General features: G+C 43.8%; 1 protein-coding gene across 2 annotated transcripts in view; it reads left to right on the forward strand.

Annotated features, from left to right (window-relative positions):
- KIF26B (kinesin family member 26B) overlaps positions 1–24199 on the forward strand; it is a 500361-nt gene that overhangs the window by 317530 nt on the left and 158632 nt on the right. For both annotated transcript variants that reach the window (XM_067729537.1, XM_067729538.1), the window contains one exon: positions 23132–23315. In XM_067729537.1, coding sequence (XP_067585638.1) covers positions 23132–23315 — 184 coding nt within the window. The remainder of the gene's footprint in view (positions 1–23131; positions 23316–24199) is intronic.

The following is a 24199-nucleotide window of genomic DNA, read 5'->3' on the forward strand; positions in this document are numbered from 1 at the left end:
AAGACCCTTCTAAAGATTCCCTTTAGCACTCCCTGCCCAGCTCTGGACAGAGGGTGTACTGTAATGCAACACACAGGGCTGCCAAATTCGGAATTGAATGAGCTCAGTTGATTCCTGAATATTAAATCAGTTCTGTGAGCCATTGAATGAGATCATATCTTACAAAGCTGACCCAAAGTGTTCCTAACTTTATTGATGGACATTTAACATTCTTCAAGGGCTGCAGCGCTGGGCACCTGAGGGGACCAGCCTAAAGCCAAACAAAATCCCCAAACTCTCTCGGATTCCTGCTGGTCAGATATACCTAGAGCCACGCCTTTTAAAATATGTCCTTTGTTATCAAGGGAAATCTGAGACAGAAAACACATGTTGGCAGTGTCACGTGAGTGCCGCTGCACATGAAGTGGCTGTATCACAAGGGGAAACGCTTTCGATCTTGTGCCGTTTTGTTTTGGTTTCTTGTTTAGATGGATTCTGTCAGACTCGAGCATCTGGAAGAGATTTGGAGGGGACTGAAAAACCTAAAGCAAAACATGCAGGGAAAAGGGAAATAATTTGAAAGCAAAGTCAGCCTAGAAATGGACTCATTCTCTTACCCAAATTCCATTTCCCATCCTTGGTTTTGGTTTCCTGTTAAAGCAGACACCGATCATAGCCTTCCTGGGTTCAGGGGGATAGAAATTCCTTCCTACTGCTTTTAGATTTTGAGCAAAGGAGGACGATCTCTCCAGAAACAGAAAAGAAAAGCCAATGAGAAACAATCTTTTACGTGTCTGCTCACTTAGAGGCAGCAGCTACCCTCGCTTTCCCCATCCCCCTCCTGCCCAGCCCAGGCTCTCTGTGCCTCAGAAATGTCCCCTGGAACCTCAAGTGTGTCCTATTAAAACAAAAGGATCAACTGCCAAGGGCAGGGTTTTCGTGGAGGGTGAGAGTGCTTTTTAGTGGTGAGTGAGCAAGGGCGGGGGGGGCCAGTAACGCTCACACCTGCAAACAGTCTTTGAGAGAGGCAGCTGATTGGCATCAGTAGAACTACTGAGCGGTTAAAAAAATACTGGAAGTCAAGGTGAGAGAAAGAGGAGAAAGAAAGGGAAGGAGGGGGGCTGTCTCTGAGGAGTTTCAGGCAAAGTTCTGTTGAGTCCCCAAAAGGTCTAAATAATGCCCGACTTCAGTTAAGGTAGTCTGGAACTGATCACTACCTTGCAGATGGAACGGAACCTTCATCGTGGCCCAAGGTTCTGCTGAAAAGCTTTGCTGGAGATGCGCTGCCTGTTCTCTCGCTCTGCTCGGCGGCCCCTTCTCTGACTGTGTGCAGCTCTGGATCTCCATCTTCCCCGGTGACTGCTTCTGCTCTGTGAGTGGGAGCTTAAGGAAGGTTCTAAAACCAAGGATGGTCCTCAGATCTGTCACTGAGGAAAAGAGCTTCCATTAGGGTCCTCTTCACTCTTCTTAGCAGACAGCTCGCCTGGGTCTAGTTTGTGCCTTTGGTCTGCACGGATGGGCCTTATTAGCTTTACACCTGTCACAATTCTTCTCGCCTGTGAGCTCACTCCTCCCGGGTCTCGCCTGTACTGCAGGGAGTGCCTCACGTTCCTGGGGCATTTCGCTGCAGAGCCGTGGCCTGTTGACACATCGTGTCCATTCTTAACCTCCTTTGCCCACCCGCTCTCTTGGAGAGACTGCAGGGGAGAAATGTGTCTGCAGTAAATGTGGAGAAGGAATCTGCCGGGTGAAAAATGTCTCTGCAAGCTTTCCTAAGGAGGAAGGGCTTGCCTTCTGTCACTGCCTTCCTCTAGGAGTCCAAGAAGAGCTGCTGTTGGATTACAGCTAAATTCAGCAGGACCCACAGTTACTCTGCACAGTTGAGCTATTGGCCAGTAAATCACTTAGCGTCTCTAAGCGTCTCTTCTTTGCCTCAGTAAAATGCATGCACAGCTTACCTCCTCAGGTTTTGCGAGAGTTCAATGATGATACATGACCAGGCTTAGCACAGTGCCTGGTCATACCCTTGGGAGGACGCTGACCTCGTGTTCTGCTGGTAGCCGTGGGCCTGTCGGCCAGACACTTTCAACAGAGGACCCACGTCCTAAGTGATGGGGATCCTGAGGAAGACAGTGTGATAGGACAGAAAGGGAACTGGGTAGGAGTCAAGACCTGGGTGTTTTAGTCCCGGCTCTGTCAGTAATCGCCATGTGACCTTGAGGAAGGTATCACCCCTTCTCTGTGCTCCGTCCCTACTGAAACACTTCTCTGTCCCTGAACAAGGTTACTCTGTCACTCACCATGCCTCGATGCATGCCGGTCCCTCAGGCAGCTGTCCTCCCCCGCTCCTGTTCTTGGTTAATTCCTTTCTTCTCTTTCCTCTATGAGATCTACCCTGATCCCCTGTGCCGGATCAGGGCCCCCCCTCTGCAATTCCAAGGCACTCGCATCGGCAAGGCTTCGCCCCCCCTGCCTTCCCCACTGCGCTGTAACCACCTCTGTCTGAAGCTGTGCACTTGGTGTCAAGACCAGGACGCTGCTCCGTAAACACTTGTGGAACGGATGCGTGAGTGAAAGAAGGATGAGTGAAGGGTCCCTGCCGTCACCGTCGTAGGTCTCGAGTGGAGAAAAAATGAAAGAACGTATGTGAAAGGCTTTGATGAGAGACGGCCTTTAGTTTTAAGTTTGTAGGAGGCGCAGTGTACCTTTAGTACTAGTATTTTAAGTTGGTTTCTCGTACTAGGATGCATAAGTTTTAGTGGAACAAAAAAGCATTCTTTTTCGGTACTGTCCTCATAGTACGGACCCATTCTTTGTCATAGAAACAGGACAAGCTTTATGTGGGCCAGAGGCTCTGATGTTTGAAACTGTGAGCGACCGAACTTCTCATTCCACAGGGAGAGATAAGGCTCTGAAAGCCCAAGCCCCTGGGGGGCAGCCCTGTGTGGCTTCACTCTCCCGGGCATGAGTGGGCGGGGCAGGTCCCAGCCGCCCAGAGGACGCAGGAGGGAAATGGGGTTCTCAGAGCAGAGGTGGGAAGTGAGGAAGGAAAGGGGTCCTGGGGCACAGAAAATCAACATCGTCGACTTCCTCAGCTTCATCACGGAGGCATGAAAGAGCAGGGAAGGAAAGAGCAAGGACTCTGGCGTCTGACAAGCCTGAGTTTGGATCCCAGCCCCATATGTGGGTCTTTGCTGCATTTCATGAGCCCTCTCGCTGGAGGTTATGGTTTCCCAGAGCAATGCTTGAACTCTGTCCCGTGATAAAACAGCTCTTCCTTGGTGTTAAGTCTGTTTTTCCTTCAGAAAAAAAATTTTTTTTTATTGCATGAAGAAGAGAAACATGTTTAACAGGAATAGTCGTTCCCAATGGCCAGTCCTGATGCAGAGCCGTAAGATGGCCAGAGATGACATGAGATCGTGTCCATGGGTGTGCTGTGTTAACAGACAACTCTGTAGGGATGTATATATTCCTATATATATATACGGAAAAGCCCCGCTGCAGCTGCCTTTGCCATTAGAATGAGTGCACTGTGGATCTATTATTCACCTCTTCAGGTCCAGCCCAGGAGTTGTGTAGGCTCATTTTCCCTTTCCTCTGACCCTTGATGTCTCCACAAATGAGCCACCTGCTGTATCTTGGTGTGAGGGCGGAGATGTGGGGTAAAGTAATGAGCCTGCAAGGCCTTCCTATGCCTATTGGCTGCTCTAAAGGGTAGTTGAGGGACACTGCGAAGCCACAAATCTGAGATGTCAGCTCATAAATATGTAAGCTCCTCACTTAGGTAATAAGCTCCTTGACAGCCAAAACTGTCATTTGCACATTCTAGTCAGCTGAACACAAAGTTCCAGTTGCCAGCCTGTCCCTAGATGCTGGGGACTGAAAGCTGGTGAGTGGAGAGTGGGGAGGGAGGCTGGGCTGATGGCTGCCCGCCATGGCTGCTGTCCTCGCCCCCCGCCCCACCATCGGGGGCTTTGTCTCTGGGTATTTTGATTACTAAGTGTGGGGAAGAATTCTGCACCTGGGATAGGAAGAGGGTTAAATGTGTAAATGGGGACAGGAGAAATAGTTGCCAGCATTTAGGTTTTGGCAGCTGTAACCGAATCTGTCCAAATTTCAATCTCTGTTGTATTATGTTTCAAACTCTACTGGGAGTTTTAATAAAAATCGAATCAGTAGTTTACGCTATGTATATCTCATTTTAAAATATAGGCCTGCAGTTCAGATTCAGGGCGGGAAGCAGCTGTTTGGTACACAAACAGTTACTGAGCGCCTAATCTGTTATAAGCACTTTGTAAGTTTGGGGGATTCAAACGTGGATCAAGGAGAGGTGTGCTTAGGACACAACTTAATTCTAGTGTAATACACCATATGATAAGCCACAGAGTAGGTCTATTGGCAAAATACGATCAGAACGTATGGAAGAAAAGGATAAATTCTCCTTTGGGCGGTAGGGAAGGAGTCCCAGGCATTAGAGCTGAGTCTAGAAGGATGAGTAGGGAGGTGGCAGCGAGGGGAGGGCATTTTAGACAGGAATTGGCTGGAGTCTCCGTTTATACACAGAAGCATGAAAGTGCATGGGTGTCATGAAATGATCTTCATATTACATGGTTAAAACAAAATCGTTTTTGGAGTCTCAAAATAGGCAGTGATTAGTAATAGATCCCATTAAATAGGGATTATAATGATGATGAATTAACAGCTCGTATCAGACAAGATTCGAAATCACATCACATTTTCACAGCTGATTGGAAACAGTAGAACATGAGTCAAGTAGTATTGATACAAGGGAGAGGATGTATAGGAATGGCCGCACCCTGTGTTTAGAACCTTGGTTCTGTGCCTGAGTGGGTGGGTGGTCTCAGACTACTGGTTAACTCATGATATCTGTGTATCCATTTCTAAAAATCATTGCTTGAAAAGGAAGAGCTGCTCAGGAGAGAGAACAGGAGATTGAGTCCAAACAACTTGAATTCACTTGAAAAGTCAGAAAAAGTCACTGGGAAAGTATCTATATTAAAAGTACAGGATGGGGCTTCCCTGGTGGCGCAGTGGTTGAGAGTCTGCCTGCCGATGCAGGGGACATGGGTTCGTGCCCTGGTCCGGGAAGATCCCACATGCCGCGGAGCGGCTGGGGCCGTGAGCCATGGCCGCTGAGCCTGCGCGTCCGGAGCCTGTGCTCCGCAATGGGAGAGGCCACAACAGTGAGAGGCCTGCGTACCACAAAAAAAAAAAAAAAAAAAAGTACAGGATTACCTTTCAGGTAATTCAAAGTCTTTTTACAGTTGTAGTAAGCAGCCTGACTGTTAACCAGTTACTTTACTAAGGTACAGGCCCCAAATTCATGGTAGTGGGAAAGATACTAATGAGCCTTCTAAGACCCCAAAGAAGGGTGGGGCAATGTTTTAGATGCTTTTAACAGTAAGTCAAAGCATCAGAGTGGTTACAGAAGCACTTTAGCATTGGGAGAGCCCTTAGGGATCATGTGTTTTGTTGGCTTTTAAATCTTTGAAGAATGGTGTTTTGCAAAAGGAAACTGTGCGAAGTATCTGGGAGAAGAGTTAGTGAGAACCACCGTACTCTGACATACTCGCTCTTGGGTCCACATATGCATTCATTCTTTCATTCACAAATGTTCATAACACACTTGCAACATGGGGGATAAATACTTGGATAAGATACCGGCTATATCATCCAGGAGCTTACAGCTTTGTAAGGAGGTAAGACATGGATGTAAAGAATACAAATGGGAAGTTATTTTTAAAATAAAATGAAAGGGAGCTATTAAAGTTCAGAAGACGGAAACTTATTTCCAAGTAAAATGGATGACTGTGCCCTGAAATAGAGAATTTGCTATATTAACTCAGACTTACATTTGTTTTATTTGAGAAGTTTTGAACATTCAATAAGGGGGAAAAGTTAGATAAAATTAAGTGTTTGACTTCACCATATTTGTTTTCCTGGGGAAATGCAGAGCAGGATTAAAATTGAATTGTTGAATTGTCATTTGTTGACAGCCTAATAAGAACACATTATTCAAGTACAAGAAAATTATTGATTTAATTACCTTGAAAATATGATTGTGACGAATATCTATTTTTCTAAAAAAAAATCAAAGATTCATCAGTTAGTTAGCAATGAATGTGAGCTGTATTTAAAGGCATCTGGCCTCAGGAGAGCTACCCCAGGGAAAAGCCAAGGAAATGTGGACTTGGAGCCCCCTCTGGAGGAAAGAGAGAGAGCCCTCCCCTGTTGGTCTGGCAGCAAATGGTTTCTTTTCTAAAGGTCAGAAATGGAAAAAAGAAACATCTAATCAAATGACTTTGGAATTAACCTTATGAAACAGAAGTCTACAACCTTTAACTCATGAGAACCCAGTGAGGATATTTGTGTCAACAGGCAACTTCAGAAACATCCCTCCCCCAAAGGCTTGCTACAACAAATGCTGGACACAGACTAGTAATGAACACAATAATTATTAGTTTTATGAACATGATAGCTTGCCAAATCCCATACCACAAAATATTTTATGGATTATCATCATTTAAGAAGCAAGCAAAATGTAAAAACAAACCCCCAAAAGTCTGTTTATTCATTCATTCATTCTACAGTGTTTATTGAGTACCTACTGTGTACCAGGCACCATATTGGCAAGAAGTGAAATAAACAAAAGCCCTGCGTGAAACTTACGTGGGAGCAGGAGATAATTAAGCACCAGCTCTGACCATATGCCTTTCCTTAGGGAACACAGCAGGATGAGTGAGGGTGTGGGTATGGAGTCAAAGAAGCAAAGATACTGGTGAATCTGGGAATTCTCGGGTTAGACTGTGCCAAAGTCTTTAAAAAGAAATAGATAGAACCTTATTTTAGTTCCCCTAAAAATAAAAATAATCATCTTTCCCACAGATGATGAGGAACCTGTTAATGTAACCTGACAAGCTTGTTTTGGAAGATATTTAGAAATGTAAATATATCAAAATATGCCCCAATGCATAGCCTTGCAGAACCTCTGGGCTGGAGAAATCCTTAAATATAAATCACCTCCACCTAGACCAATGTTTCCAAACTTTTCTACTGGGAAGCGTGTGAGGACCATAGGGCGGCCCTATCAGGAAGACAGACTTTCTTCTTTAGTGTCATTAACTTTGGGCCACCTCTGTCCATCCATCCATCCATCCATCCATCCACTTATCCATCCATCTATCCATCCATCCATCCACCCACCCGTCCATCCTTACATACATGTTTATGGAATGCTCACTATGGACCAGGCAACGTTGGAATGCAATTGTAGAAAAGACAGACATGGCTCCTGACTTTATGGAACTTTTAGTATTATGAGGAAGACACAGTAATCACAGCCAATTGTAAAAAGCAGTATTGGCAAGTCATGCTTTTGGTCCAGCCCTCATCTTGACTGGGGACCACACCGGCAGGTGCCTGGCTGGTGTGAGAGACATGGCAGTCTGGTTCTATCAACCTTTGTGCAGCAGAGACAACTTATTTCCAGTGCATTAAGGAAAATGATACTGTCTACACCCAGTTTAAATTGTGGGCCAGTTTAAACAACTGTGTTAGTTTCCTTAACACAGTATTTTGGTTTTGCATATGTATTGATTTTTCTAAGTGCCCCCAGGACACTGCCTTATGTGTCTTGGTGAGGGTGAAAATTGGTTGTCCTGCCCCGGTCGTTCTGTCACATGGTTGATATAAGAATCTAGTTTCAGCCGGTGGTTTTCAGGCCAAAGCAACTGCACTGACGGAGATTTCCCTGACATCTGATTTAAGGTTGTAGAAGACCTCGATTTATCGACTGACATCGCCCTATTTTCTGACCTTTCTTTGCTATAAATAAGGCCCTCCCAGCCAACAGCACAACCAAAACTTCCCTTCAAGATGCCCAGGGCTTGAACACATCAGAAAGCCCTGGTGGGCCGCGTTCTGAGTTGACTCAGAATGGAGCAGGGCTTAAAGCCAAGGCATCTCTTTTACCTTGCTTCTTATGATTTATATTTTAAGAAGCTTATGGGAAAGAATCTCTAAAAAACATTTAGATATAGCTTTCACATTAATATTTTATTATAATAATAATTGTAGCAAGCAGACATTTACTGGGTGTTCACTATGGTCCAGAAATGGTTTGAAGACATATGTTCTAAGAATATGTCTATTCATTTCAATCTCACAACAACCCCACGAGGTGGCCACTCTTGCATCCTGTTTTACAGCTGAGGAAGCTGTGGCACACGAAGGTCAAGGAACTTGAGGAAAGTTGCAGAGCTGTGAGTGTCAGACAGAAGATCTGAACCCAGCCAACTTGGCTCCGCAGTGTGTACTCTGGACTGTTTCTCCTTTCTGCCTCTTGAGCGAACTCTGAAATACTAAAGTACTTAATGCTAAATCACTGTTTGTTGGATCATGTATTGAATCACACGACTTCCTTTACATACGTCTTTTCTCCACGCAGAGACTCTTTGAGGCCTGTTTAAATCATAGGCATGAAAGAGCCTGGAATGTTGTAATATGTGTTCGTAAGTTGAGATGGTACTTTAAACTACATGGGTGCTGGATGTAATCACGCTCCAAATTCTGCAAAAATGGTGATCAGGGCTTCCCTGGTGGCACAGTGGTTGAGAGTCCGCCTGCCGATGCTGGGGACACGGGTTCGTGCCCCGGTCCGGGAAGATCCCACATGCCGCGGAGCGGCTGGGCCCGTGAGCCATGGCCGCTGAGCCTGCACGTCCGGAGCCTGTGCTCTGCAGCGGGAGAGGCCACAACAGTGAGAGGCCCGCGTACCGCAAAAAAAAAAAAAAAAAAAAAAATGGTGATCATTTAACTTAGGATTCTAATAACTAAGAGTAACCACAGCATAAAAAATTTAACTTGACCCATTTTAAATTTCACCTACCTGAAAATAACAGGCCCACGAAAGTAAACAATAGTTAAATGTGCAGTTTGACGTGGCTCAGGTTTCTTTACGGAGTTAACCAGGACCTTTGAACTAAATCCTTGTTGTATTTTGACACATTTCTCTATTGCCTACAATTTAGTTCAAAATAATTTTTATACCAGTTTAATTGTTAATTGTTTGATAATTGTTTTCAAAAATACTTTTTTTCGCTACAAGACAAAAAAGTAACTATGAAGAATGTATTAAAGACTTTAGCTGAGAGAGATGTGAATTACTTGGGAGGAATCCACTGCATTATCTTTTTTATTATTCTCTATTATTTAATTTCTTTAGTATTCTTCCTGCCTTCTCCCTCCCTACCCATGCCCCATACACATACACATACGCACACGCACACGCACACGCACACGCACACACACACGCGTGCATGTCCAGACCCCGACAATCCCAGGCACAGCGTTAGAGAGAATAAGTGCAAGAGTGGAATGGGAGCGGTGGAGAGCATCCGTTCTTAATGGTTGAGTCCACGTCCTGGCGGTGGAGATGGGCATCCGGTCCTACTTCCTGTTCCCGTCCCAGGCTACTTCATAGCATAACTGCCTTGCTTGTGCAGAAATAATCAAGTGAGCAAGTACATGCATCAAAAAGTGAAGCATAGGTCTTTGTTAGCAGCTTTGATGCGAAGTCACAAAAAAAATTGCCTCTATAGTTTTATTGATTTTTTTTCTTTGGTGCTGAACCCCAGGGATGAACCAGCCCCTATAGTCCTTTTTGTTTTTTTTTTTTTAATATCTAAACAAAATTTTTACTGTGTTAAAGTACACATAAACTTGCCCATCTTAACCATCTTTAAGTGTGCAGTTCAGTCGTATTAAGTCCATTCACATTGTTGTGCAACGTCCTCACCATCCATCTCCAGAACTCTTTATCTTGCAAAACTGAAACTCTAGACATGAAACGGTAACTCCCCATTCCCTGCTTCCCTCAGTCCCTGGCAACCACCATTCTACTTTCCGTCTCTAGGACTTTGACTACTCTAGGTACCATATATAAGAGGAATTAGACAGTATTTGTCGTTTTGTGCCTGACTTTTTTCCCTAAGCGTAACGTCCTTAAGGTTCATCCATGTTGTAGCACATGTCAGAATTTCCTTCCTTTTTGCCACCCCCTAGAGTCTTAATAGGCCGTGATTACTATAGATCCGTCCTACTTTCACAAGTTATTCTGCTCTGGAGCAATCTCTCACCTAGGCCGTCTGCTCTCGACTTTATTGAAAACAGAAGCTGCCTCCTTTCCTCTGCTTCCCAGCCTTTGAATGTGTCTATGAGGAGTGCACTCTATTGCAGTGTGCTGTTGCCATGTTTTTCAGGGATCTGCACAGACTTCCTCCCAAGTGACCTGCCAGTAAAGTAAACAGGAGGGGCGGGGGTGTGAGTTTCTACCTCTCTCCCTCTAGTGGGGCTGCTGAGGTACCGACAGTCTAAAAGATTGCCCTGGATCTGGGGCTGCGCAGCCTTGCAGTAGAGGGCATGGGGGCAGGCATTCTGAGCCACTGCTGTGTCTGGTTCATATCTTTTTAATGCAGAGACCCCTTACAAATTGTTCTTGGAAATAACTTACTTAATGATTTCCTCAGATTTCAACTATACTAAATAATTTGTTAAATAAAAAGAAATATTGATATTAAAGGGGAAAAAAGAAATTACCTCCATTAGCAAACAGAGCTTCCATTCAAATTTAATTAACCAAGAAGCCCCCAAACCACAGAGTGTGTCACCCAGCATTGACAATTAATTAGCTTTGCTCTGAGAGAGCTACAGGTATTGAGCAAAGAGTTATGGATTAAAGGCTTTGTTTTCTTTGCAACCGCGGTCCATTTCTAGCCATCACACCTTGATAGCAGCTCGCTGCTTCAGGCAGCAAATTATATCTGAAGTATGTAATTTCATGTCAGTTTTTAATTTTACATGATCAAAGCATGGGAAAAATGAGAATAAAGCACTGTTTCTTTGAAAATAAAGACATTAAAAGTGAACAACACAACTGCTTTTCAGTTTCTTATGCTTTTCAAGATAATTTTCTACCAAACAGCTAAGGAAGGTAAATATTAAGGAAAACTAGGGAATTAGTGGTTACCCTTGGCTTTTAAATGGGCTCTCGGTTTACGGTAGATCGTGCAGTTTCTTCCTTTGAACATTACATTAGCATACGTATAAATGATTTAACTAGAAACTACTGGCGTTAGCATCTAAAAGGCCACATGATGGAATGAAAAGAACATTAGATTCATTAGATTCTGGAAATCACATTATCTAGAATATGCGTATTCCTTGAAGGAATCATAATTTTACTTGGCTATTTCTTGCAATGTAGTAGATATCCATACATATATTATGGACAGTTGTTTCTCTGCAGAAAAATCAGACACTGGCATTCCACAAGGAATGGGCTTTAATTAGCCTATGATTGTCTTTTTCTCTGTCTTTATTTATAAGCAACTGAAATACCTAGATTGTAGATACATGGTTTTTATCAATTCCATTCAAGAAGACCAGCCAATTCTCAATTATTAATGTCCGTGAAAGACAGCAGTACTAACAATTAACTACAGAAAATCCGAACCAACTTTTTGGGGATGGATTTTTAAACTTACAATTGCACTGACTTGGGTCTGGTGGCTTAGGTGTTTACTGTTCTCTTTTCTTTTTAACTTTATTTATTTATTTTTGGCTGTGTTGGGTCTTCGTTGCTGCGCCCGGGCTTTCTCTAGTTGTGGAGAGCGGGGGCTACTCTTCTTTGCGGTGCGCGGGCTTCTCATTGCGGTGGCTTCTCTTGTTGCAGAGCACGGGCTCTAGGTGCATGGGCTTCAGTAGTTGTGGCTCGCGGGCTCTGGAGCGCAGGCTCAGTAGTTGTGGCGCACAGGCCTAGTTGCTCCGTGGCATGTGGGATCTTCCCGGACCAGGGCTCGAACCCGTGTCCCCTGCATTAGCAGGTGGATTCTTAACCACTGCGTCACCAGAGAAGCCCTACAGTTCTTTTAATTTATTCACTGAGCCCAATTTGCAAAGCTCTGGCTCCAGAGGAGGTTAGAAGTGCCCTGGTTTCTCTGGTACTAAGCAGGCTCGGGTTGGGCAGATCAGGCCAGGGACCTAAAGCTCTGCAGCAGGGAGCATCTGGTCAGAAGGGACTGATGGCCAGACAGTCAGTTGGCACAGGGAAAGGTGCATGAGGACCTTAGTGCAAATAAGGAAGAAAGACAAGGAGATCCATCCAGGCTGGGGCAGAAGGCGTCTAAGCTGAACTCAAGTGGGCAAACAGAAGCCAAGATGTAGGTGATCAGGAAGCCAGGTTAGGAGTCTGGGATGACCAAGACCAGGGTTTGGCACAGGCTATAGAGCGGTATCAGGAGTGGGGAGAATTGGAGCACAGCTGGAGCTGAGTCCTCAAATCAGGTGCCTGACCACTGTCACCAGGTCAGACAGCAGGCAAGGCTGTGTCCCACAGGGATGGGGCAGTGTGCCTGCCCTGTGCTTTACCCCCACGTGGCCTTATCCAGGGCATCTGTAGTCAACACCCTTCAAGCAGAGTGCCCTGGAGGCGCACCTCCAGACCTCTGCGCCCGTTCTGCTTTTTCCCTACTCGGTAAAGTCCTTAGGAGTGTCGGAGTTGGAGTCTACCGCGCCAGATCAGCAGGCAGGAAGAAAGTGTAGCCTTGCATGTCTGCCTGGAGACAAGTAATGAAATAAAGAAGCTATCAGCTATGGAGTCACGAGCTGAAGTGTATGTCACATGGCGTCAAAGGCAGCTTACAAATCAGCAGTATGTTCCTTTAGCCTTTTATATTACACATCAAATGAGAATAAATTTTGGTTTATTCTATCCTCCAGTGTCCTTGAAAGAGTGGGGTGCTCTCTCTTAAAATATGAAAGATTGATGAGGCCTGAAGCAAGTTGCATTTTTCTGAGGTCACTGATGCTCAGAGACAGAACTTCCCAGTTTCTGACGTGTTTTCCTCTAGGGCTTGACCAGAGCTGGTTGTCTCGGCAGTGTTCGGGTCTGACTTACTAGGTTTGCCGGACACACGGAAATAGAAAAAGAAGGCCCAGGTGTCCCCAGGCTGCCAAAAGAGTGCAGCCCCAACTTGTCAAGTTCTGGATGAGATTAAGTTCTTTAGGAGTTCGTTGGGAACCTCCTCTTGGGCCCTGGAACCTAGCCTCCTGCAGATGGCGTCTTGGCCATTAGTGAAGGCGCTCCCTCAAAGCCCCCGTCACATGAAATATTAAACATAGCTGCCAAGATCAGCCGCGATGTCTGGTATCCCACTGCCACGCGGCCCGAGGTGAACAGAGCTTGGGAGACCACAGAGTACTGAGCAGCTGCTGTATAATGAGCTGAAAGGGCTTAACCCCTGGCAAGACAAGTGGAAGAGTCTTTCTTAAAATGCTCCAAATCCCAGCAGACACCGAGGAAACTTACCTGAGCCCTGAGAAACCAGAGCATCAGAGAGACGGAGACAAAGGGCCTTGGCAGGTCATAGATTCTGCCACAGACACAGTGTTTATTTAGTGTTCCTAAAATCCAGATTTCCACAGCCAGGAAATAACAGATTCATGCTCTGTACTCTTGTTTAGCCTTCCATGCCAATGGCTAATTCTTTTATTATTAAATATCTCCTGCTTTATTGTGTGTATGAAAGTGTTTCTATTTTCACATAAGGAGCTTGTCTCAGCAAACACTTTCCTAGGAACCTGACTTTCAGCAAAGGAGAAGATTTTACTTTGAATAGCTTCTGTAAAAAAAAAAATTAGTTTATGAATGGGCTCCTTTTCATCCCGTTGTTTTTGCCTTTAGTCATATTTTCATTTACCCATAACATTCTCACTTGGGCCATGAAAAATCCAGAAACGAATGGATTAGCCATATTCACCAACAGTATGGTTTTCAAATTTTGCTTTTTACTTTTTTTGTATCGCTAGGCACGAGTGAATGGTGAGCAGTTCAGGGAAAGCTTCCAGCTTCTCCAAGCTTCTCTTTCTCGGCTGCTGGGGAGCCAGTAGAAAGTTCTCAGTAATGCTGGGTGGTGTGGATTCTTCTCATTGCCACAATTTAGGAGTAGATTCTTGAACACAGAGCAGCTGCGGTGTGACTCAGAGATGGCTTGAGTGACGTGCATAGCCTACGGATTGCATAGTTCTTTTGTGTATAGTTGTCGTTCAATAAGTATTGATTGATTGATTGAGTTTCCAGAACATTGTGTTGCATTCTCAGCAGCTTCCAGCATTCTTTTTGTGTCTGTAGAGGGAGAAGCATGAGGCGGTGGAGGATGGTACCTAGAATGGTGCCTGGTGGTGGTAGCTGTTGTATTGTAACTGTCATTGCAAGGACTCCCTCCGGGTTGGGACTATAGGAACAGAGAAACCATTTTCATATAATTTGCCTTTCACATCCTAATTCTGGGCATGACCTGACTCACTCAGCTGAGACATTTTCCTCCTGTGATGTGAAGGTATGTTGCTAAGCAACTGGATCAGTAATTGGTAAATGCTTATATATGATTTGATTTGAGTTACATACAAAAATATGTAACTGCTTTTTCTGTCTTCATTTTTAGGCAAGTGATTATCATTTGGTTTTATGTTGCCTAAACAAAATAAAATAACTGCTCCTATGTACTAAATTGCATAACAGCATGAAGTGGTAGACCGACCCTGAGTCTAAAGCAGAAAACTCAAATCCTAGATCCCAGGTATGAAGATCACTAGTCCTGTGACTGTGGATAAAATCAGGTAACTTCTGTGCCTTCATTGCTTTTTAAATCTGTAATTTATGGTACAGACACCTTCTCTGCTTGCCTCATAGGGCTGAGTGTGATGGATGTGACAATGTGTGCAAAATGCTTTAGAAAGAGTAAAACATTCCAAGGTCTAAGCATTTCTAGAACTCCAGATACATAGTCTTGGGACTTTGCATATGTTGGTGTAACTCCAAAGGCGAGATCGATTAAGAAGCCTTGAGTGGGTGCGCACTTTGCAAAAAGGTACAAAGCTATGGGGCAGGAAATAAGCTGCAGAAGAAAGGAAACACGTATGGACCTTCAGTGAGTTGATAATTCAGTGATGGAGGCAACACTAATGGCACCCAGAAGGAAAGACCACACTGCAAAGCAGCATCTCATTAAGTGTTACAACATAAGACATAGACTCTCAAGACCAATTGCTGAGGCCTGAAGTAGTTGATGAGGGCAACTTGTAGAAGCTTTGATGAATGGGTAAATTTTTAAGAGAAGAATAAGGGAAAATTCATAGAGATTATCACTATGGGTTAATGCTTGCAGTAAGTTGCAAAAATCCATCCATTTTCAAAGTATAATAGTGTCTGGCTGTAGTGTTTTAACACAATATTGTTTGAGGTTAACGGTCAGCCATGTTTTGTCTCCTAGCAGTAAACATTTTATTTGAAGTCATGTCATGAATTACCTTCCTACACTAATGAAATGGATCATTTACATAAAAATCAGAAAAACCCCAAGACCCATATGCTTTTCCGTCTCTGGAGACACAGAAATGACCTCAGTGACAGCCAATTAGAAAATGGAAAGGTGAAGGAGGACGCTCTTTATTCCCTGTTTGGAGAGTTTCCAAAATGACTAACATGCTTCATGGCAGTGCCAGAATACTTTTAAATAGGTGTTATTTCAAAGTGAAGCATAACTGGTATTTTTTTCCATATAGATGGATATCTTAATTGTTTCCAGACGCTTTGCCTCAGACCACTGGCTCTTGTCATATATCCTCGCTATTTATAATCCGTTCTATTTTCTTCTACCCCTGTGTCACTGACCCCATGGATTTCCTGGGAGCTGCTGTGATCTGTCACGTCATTGCTTATTATCAGACAGTCTCAATCCTCAGAGCATTGAAATATTTTATCATGGCACATAAGCCATTGGCGCCCGGCCACTGTCACGTTAAATTGCAGCCTGGATTGTCTTTTACCTGCTGACGGTGGCAATTTTACCACTCTCATCCCCCTCCTGGGTCAGGACCCTCTGTGGGCAGCAGATGTGGCAGTTCTGAGGGCCTTACCCTGCCCTCCTCTTGAGCAGTTTTTCAGTTAATATCTCACCAATCAATCGCCCGGGTCCCATTTAGTAGAGCTTGCATGACCTCTTAATTTTTATAAACCTTTTACCCACCTATCCAAGCATCTCACAGTCGAACACCCCCCTCAGACAGGATGAAATGCTTTCATGATGTGGTCAGCAACACATGGGACATAGAATTTTTTAAAGGATAGAGAATTCTTAAAAAATGACTATACTGCCTGATATTCCTGCTTGGTATTCCCTAAGGAAAGTTCTTATTTTTTTTTTTTTTACATCTTCTTAACCCTAGAGATACATATACTCATTTTTTTTAATTAATTAATTTATTTATTTTTGGCTAATTAATTTATTTTTGGCTGTGTTGGGTCTTCGTTTCTGTGCGAGGGCTTTCTCTAGTTGCGGCGAGCGGGGGCAATCTTCATCGCGGTGCGCGGGCCTCTCACTGTCGCGGCCTCGCTTGTTGCGGAGCACGGGCTCCAGACGCGCAGGCTCAGTAGTTGTGGCTCACGGGCCTAGTTGCTCCGCGGCATGTGGGATCTTCCCAGACCAGGGCTCGAACCCGTGTCTCCTGCATTGGCAGGCAGACTCTCAACCACTGCGCCACCAGGGAAGCCCCGAAAGTTCTATTCTTCATGAAGCTAATAATTCTTAAAATGTTGTTAGGTCAATGTATTAGTAATCCCTATACACTAAGGGTGGTAGACCCCCAACTTAAGTCTCATGGGATGCACTTAGAATGAAGCGCTTTCCATTGAAACACTCCGTATTTCTGAAAATGCAAGGTCAAATAGTCTATCACACAAATGCAAAAAAAAAAAAGAAATGTCAGAAAAGCCCCAAAAGTTTCCCCTCTGATCTGTATAACGGAGACCTAAGACTCTCTCCCACCTAACCAATTAAATTTACTAGATAATCATTTGCCTTTTTTTTTTTTTTTTTTTTTTTGCGGTACGTGAGCCTCTCACTGTTGCGGCCTCTCCCGTTGTGGAGCACAGGCTCCGGACGCGCAGGCTCAGCGGCCATGGCTCACGGGCCCAGCCGCTCCGCGGCATGTGGGATCTTCCCGGACCAGGGCACGAACCCGTGTCCCATGCATCGGCAGGCGGACTCTCAACCACTGCGCCACCAGGGAAGCCCTGCCTCTTTCTTTTAAATCCAGGTAGATCTGGCCAATGAGCACCAGTAACTGTCCCATGTGAAGGTCATCTCAATTCTAAACTGATTCCTGAATTCAGATGGCATCACATAGATGTGTTAGGATAATTGTCTCCTATATGAGATGAGTAAGGCAATGGAGAGAAAGGGTAGAGCCCAGAGCAAAAATCTGAGCTCACTAGGTTTAAATTCTTTCCAGGTTCACATCATTGCTCCTATCCTCACAAGTCTGATACTGCTTTAGCATGGCATCACTTCCTTTATAGGAGCTTAGTGAATATTAATTTCATCCTGCTAGGGAGGCCACCTTTTTTTCTTGAAATAAGGTTCAGAGAATTAGATGAAGCCCATGGATATTTAAAGATGTGTGCAGGCATGAATAGCTCTCGGAAATATGTGATACTGTCCATGGTAGGAATGAGACAAGTGAATATTACTTATAATAGTTTTTTAGGTTAATTTTTTGTTGTTTAAAATCTTATAAGACAACCCACTCATCTGTCCCTTTCCTTATGAAGAAAACTTGTGTAAGGCATTAATAACACAAAATACACTTCTAGCCCGAATGTCTTTTCCTTTTCAATTCTTTCACGATTGCTTCTTCTTTATGTCACTGAATAATACAATTATACATGAATGATTTCTGTACTTCAACCTTCTCCTGTCTGCGTGTCATTGAAGTACTATATAAAAAGATCAGAAGATGCTGACTTCCAAGAAATCGCAACATATAAAATAGAGATCAAACAGTTGGTGATGATGATGTCAAAATTAAAGTAAAATGTTCTTATACACTATATGGCTCTAAAATGTGATTTCTACTGATTTCTAAATTCTAGAATTCTTCTAATGTATTTATCTTATATACCTGTTTTCAGAAGAGAGTAATTTTTTATGTATTCTCCAAATAATTTACTGTATTCCTATTTTTCTGCATTGAAGCCAACAGAGGCTTCCCTAAATGAAATAGAGGTTCCAGGAATCATTTCAGAAACTGCATTGGAAGAGATTTTGGAAATCATCTGATGTTCCCAATGCATGCTTTCATCTCCCTGACAGTCCCTGTAAATGGTTTTGTAGCTACTACTTGGACACTTTCAATGACAAAAGCTATTTCATGAAGCAGACCCATCACTAATGGATTACTCCAATTTTTAGAAAGATGCCCCTTTCACTTACAAATCCCCAAATGCCTTTACATTTCACCTGCCTGTTTTGCTGCCTATTCAGAGATGATCTGAAGCAATATGGGGAACAGAGACCTAGATTCAGTCTCAGCTCCACCACGTATTGTATTCCTCCAAAGTACCATCTATTAAGTACTTCCTGTGTGCTAAACCCTTTACCTGCACTCTTATTTAATTTTCATAAAGTGTCTATAAGGGTAGAAAATATTTTTGCTCTATCTTACGATGCAGAAACTGAGGCTTGATAATAATATGTGTAATAATAATATTGATGATGATAGTATTGTTGAATGCCAACTATATGCCAGGTGCTATACTAGGCCCTTTACACACATTATAAACATTATCAGAATTTAAGTAACTTGCTTATTATTTACCTAGTATCTGAAGCAGCTGGATGTTCAAATTCAGGTCAGATAGTCCAAGGAATCTGGATTTAACTCTTTAAGACTCATTTCTTTGTCTGTTAAATGGGAGTCCTATTATTATTTTCCTCACAAAGTTTTCTGAGATTCAAAATGATGGCCTATGAAACTATCTGGCATTATTGCTTGAAAAATACTTCCTGCTACATGTTATTTATTCATTTTTTTTAAAGACAGTTTTTTAGAAAAACTCTTCCTTCCCCTTTCTCCAGGTTTATATTCTCCAGGCTAAATGTTCCCAGTTCCTTCAATCTTTATTCACGTCATTCAACACGCAGGTATGACAGTCTGCCCTGTTGGAACTTACATTCTAGAGAGGAAACAGACAATAAACAATAAACCTGATAACTAAGTAAATCATCTACTATGTTAGAAGATAGTGAGTGCCATGATGGGGAGGGTGGGTGGGTAAGGCATGCAGGGCAAGTGAAATTAGGAGATGGGGAGTAGGTGGCCATGTAGCCAGCTACCGCCAAACCTAGTGGCTTTAAAGCAGCAATGATGGTGTATTACCTCTCATGGTTTCTGGAGTTCAGAAGTTCTGACAAGACAGAATGGGGATGTCTTACCTCTGCTCCACGATGCCTTGGGCCTCAGCCAGAAGACTTCAAGGGTGGCACCTGGAATCATCTAAAGGCTCATTTACTTACATGTCTGGTAGTTGACACTGGTTGTTCACTGGAGTCCTCAGTTCTTCTCTACATGGCCTTTTCCACATGGCCTGGGCCTTCTTGTGATGTGGAAGCTGAGTGCCAGGGGTGAGAGAGACAGGTAGAAGCCATATTGCTTTTTATGACCTAACCCTGGAGGCCATACAACATCATTCCCACCATATTCTGTTGGTCAAGGCAATTTCAGAGTTCTGCTTGGGTTCAAAGGGAAGGAAAATAGATTCCACCTCTCAATTCATGTCAATTTCATGTCATAGAAGAGCATGTGGGAGGGGATACATGTTGGTGCAGCTGTCTTACAGTCTGCTATGGTGTGCAGGGTAGGTTCATTGATAAGGTGTCATTTGAATGAAGATTTAAAGGAGGTAAGGGAGGGAGCCGTATGCCTATCTCTATCTAGGGCAGAGCATTCCAGGCTGAAGCAAGAGCCTGTGCAAAGGCCCTGAGGTGGGAGCGTACCAGGAGTATTTGGAGGCTGTTATGGCTGGAGCAGAGTAACTGAAGAAGAGAGTAGTAGGAAAGGTGGTCTGGGAGATATGAGGGAAGATATACGGAAGGCCTTATAGGCCATTGTAGTTACTTTGGCTTTTACTATGAGATGAGAAGCAAAATGGAGGGTCTTGTCTGGTTATGTTTTAAAAGAATCAGTCTGGCAACTGTGTGGAAAATAGATTGGGCCAGTGCAATGGGAGGTGGCAGGGAAGGTAACAGAAGAAGAGAGACAAGTTAGGAGACTACTGCAGTAATCCAGGCAAGAGAGGTTAGTGGCTCAGCCCAAGACAATATCAGTAAAGGTGGTGAGAGGGGTTAGATCATAGGTCTATTTCGAAATTACGGCCAACAGATTTCCTAACGGATTGGATGTCTGGTGTGAGAAAAAGAGGAGGCAAAGATGTCTGGGCCATTGTAAGGATGGAATTGCCATTTTCTGAAATAGGGAAAGCTAAAGGCATACCGCTTTTTAGAGAAAGATCAGGAATTTAGCTTTAGAGATGCAAGTTTACGATACCTATTGGATATCTGAGTAGAATCGTTTTAGTGTGTTTTTGTTGTTGTTTGTTTTGTTTTACTGAGGTATAATTGACATACAACATTATATTAGCATCAGGTGTACGTCGAGATTTGTATATTTGTATAAATTGCAAAGTGCTCACCACAATAAGTCTAGTTAACATCTGTCACCATAGATGTCCTGGCACCTAAAGAAGAAAGTATAAAATAGTAGAAGGATCTCATCAGTGCTCTGATTGGGCAGGTAAGGTGGGGCTCAGAACCATGACATTTAGCAATCGTGGAGGTCATTCACAGCCTTGACAAGAGCTGTTTCAGAGGAGCTGTGGACCACATGCCTGACTGCAATGAGCTTATAGGCAAAGGGAGGAGATGAACTAGAGAAAGCAAGTAGAGACAACACTTTCCATGAGTTTTGCTGCAAAAATGAGCAGGAAACAGAGCAGTAGCTGGCTGGGTAAGAAGAATGAAGAGAAGGGCTTGTGTTTTCTTTTCTGAGGTGGGAGAAATAATAGCATGTTTATATGCCTTTGGGAATGATGCGGTAATACAGTGAAATTGTGATGTTATAGGAAAGAGAGAGGGAGAGAGAGAGGGGAATAGAGCACTGGATTGCTCTTCCTGGGAATGTCCTTCATATACTTTCATTTCAAGGACCCTCACTTCCTCCTCTGCAGGGTCTATGTGGGGAGAGTAAGTGGGCATGGGTAGTAGAGATAAGAAAAAGGAAAAAAGAAGCCAGCAGGCTACTACCTCTTCTGAGCTGCCTTTGAGTGTCACTCCTCCTCTCTGTCTCCACATTTGGACCGGGAACCCACAGCAGCTCCTTGGTCCTTTTGCCACCATCCAAAAGAATCCTAACGTGAATGGATTAAACACCACCTTTCGGTTCCTAGCAGATCATCATCTTCCGCCTTCTTTCTAACTCTCCTTTGCCTATAGGCGTCCTGACTTGAAAGCAGTAAGGGGCTGCTGAGCAGAGGCGTGAGTGTCAGAAGCATGCGATGCCCACACCCACCTTTGGAGGAGTCACTGTTTGTTCAGGGAGAGAATCTCACAGAATAAGGAAAACTGCCAAGAGATGCGCCAGACCAGCCGCTGAACAATTCCACTTCACCTTTCATTTTAGAGGGACAGCATCAGGAAGCGTGACAAAGAAAGCACGAGAAAAAATTACTCCTAGGTTTTTCTTTTTGCTGTTTGGGAAAAGAAAGCATGGTGGAAATCTCCTTTTAGTGTCTTCATTTTTCATCACCTTACAGTAGAGTCACCATAGAGGTCCCTAAGTTTGGCACATGGCATTGGGACTGTGCGGGTATCATTCCATCACAATCTGTCACTCCTCATGCATCCCATTCCTCTGTATTTCGCTCTCGTGAAATAGATGTTCAGTTTTACAGCTAAGGAAAATTAAGCTTTGAAGTGGTAATTCTCTTTGCTGTATTTGTTCAGTGGCCATTTTGTAGCTCAGGGGATTTGTCAAAAGCACGGCAATTACTGATACAAAATTAAAACTAACCAGTCCAGAGCTTAAGATTCGGATATTAAGATGGAAGTTGGGGGGAAAGGGGTGCAAACGATGCTGATTTAATCTTTTTGGCCTGCTTTGCTTATGACCTGTTATGCAATTGGTAAGAACGCAGGATGGATTGTAAGGTTTTGATGTGTAGAATAAAGTCACGGTAGCCCATTTGTTTTAAGCAGCAGCTAAAATGTTTAATAACCTTTGGTAAGGAAATTGGAATTCTTAGAACATGAGTATAGTGTGAAAAACACCAAGAATGAACCCGGAAGTGAGTATGTTACCGTCTGTGAAATGCCCTTGCCTGACTTTCCCTTCTTCTCTATGATAAGATTGTCATGTTTTAGGTGTCGCAGAACACTTGAACGGTGGAAGATGTGATGTGAACAATCAATGTTATTAACGATGCGTCACCTTCCCTCTCACCTTTCTGTTTGCGTCCTCTGCCACCTCTGTGGGTTCTGACTGTATCACCCCTTGCACTTGCCCATGAACTGCATTTTGTGGTGAAAGACCACCCTACATACAAGCCTGTTTTCCACGTGAGCCACGCCTAGTCTCAGAACCCTACACCTTGGCTGGAGTTTATTCTGTTTGGGTGTTATGTTTCTAAAACCGTTTGATTTGCATTTCCCCGTTGTGCTGGGGTGTGTGTTTTTCTTCCACAATCACGTCCACAACATGCCTTGAGTGGTCACCGCGTGGTTCTTCCTCAGGCTGGTTTGGATTTTACAAAGTGTTAGAGTTTCTAAAAAATTCATAAGGTCTCTCACATTTGAGTTTATACCAGAAGTTATGGAATGATTAACCTAATAAGTGCTGTGTATCCCCAAAGATGGCCAGCTTTATTCATGCTTAAGCTGAGTGTTTGTGGAAAACCAACAATTCTTTGTAGATCGCAGCTGCAGGACCGTGCAATGCTGTGGTGTCGCTCTGCCGTGTAAGTGATTGGGCAGCTCCCTGGGTTCACTCGGTTGCAGTCAGGGGCTACCACCAGGCACTCGGAGGAAGAAGAGAGAACCGCTGAGCTGCAATCAGAATTAGGGGCTTCTTTAAGAGAAGGAACAGAAAGTGACCCTAGCATATCTGATTGTGAATATATACTTTTTGTGAATTGTGAATATACTTTTTCCTTTATTGTCTTTTTCTGAATTTTTCCCTCCAGAGCTGCCCAGAAGTTAAATCTATCTTCTAAAAAGAAGAAACATCGGCCTTCCGCTTCTTCTGTCGCCGAGCCACCTCTCTTTGCCACCAGCTTCAGCGGGATTCTGCAGACTTCCCCGCCCCCGGCCCCACCCTGCCTGCTGAGGGCCGTCAACAAGGTGAAGGACACCCCAGGCCTGGGCAAGGTAGGCACCTGTGCCATGTGCCACGCTGGCTCTGTGTGTGGGGCTCTGCATCAAAGGCAAGGACGAGAATGAGGGCTCGGTTTGTTTGCTAAAACAAGAAGGTGTCAGGGAGAGAAGGAGAAGAAGTGAAAGTGGTTTGGAAGTACTGTAAAATTTTCTTTGGTTACATATACTAGTAGTAAATTAAGACATTCCAATTATTGGAGATGTGGTTTGATTTTGGCAGAAAGAAAACAGCCTTGTATTGTTTGACAGAACTGTACCCAATTAAAGAAAAGACCCCATAACACAAAAGACAGAGGCAGAGGCAGGAGAGACCAAGAGACACGGTATAGGAATAAGACATGAAGATGCTTCATCACTTCCCTGGCACAGTTTCATTGTTCCTCCCCTTCAGAGGAATCCCAAGTTCTACTTTTGAACCAGACCACTGGTGGGATTTCTGGGGAGCATTTTCTGTGCCATTCTAGCCAAGAAATGCAATTTTGAATTGTTAGAACTGCTTAGAAAGAGATGGGGAACATTATGATGAGATGTAGAAACACCATCACGAGACCTGGCTCAGCTATGTTTGGGGTAACTTCGTTTTTGGATGTCATCTCTTAACTGTCTCTTCTGAGATAAATGTCTGGGTGAAGTAACTTATGGTTTACTCTTCAATGGGTAAATAAGCTGTGATTTATAAAAACGTTTAGTTGAAGAAAGCGGTGGCTGTTTTCTTTCTTTTACTTTCCTCAGAAGGAGGATGGTACACACCACCTTGCCAGTTTCCCACCACCCGCTTAACAGGACTCATTTCGGGAGGTTGCGAGTCTTGCTGAAGGGAGTGGCTGCTCAACTGTTGGACGATTTTACTTATTTAGGTCACTGATTCCCTTTCACCT

The sequence above is a fragment of the Pseudorca crassidens genome, chromosome 2, assembly GCF_039906515.1.
Source record: "Pseudorca crassidens isolate mPseCra1 chromosome 2, mPseCra1.hap1, whole genome shotgun sequence".
Classification (NCBI taxonomy): Eukaryota; Metazoa; Chordata; class Mammalia; order Artiodactyla; family Delphinidae; genus Pseudorca; species Pseudorca crassidens.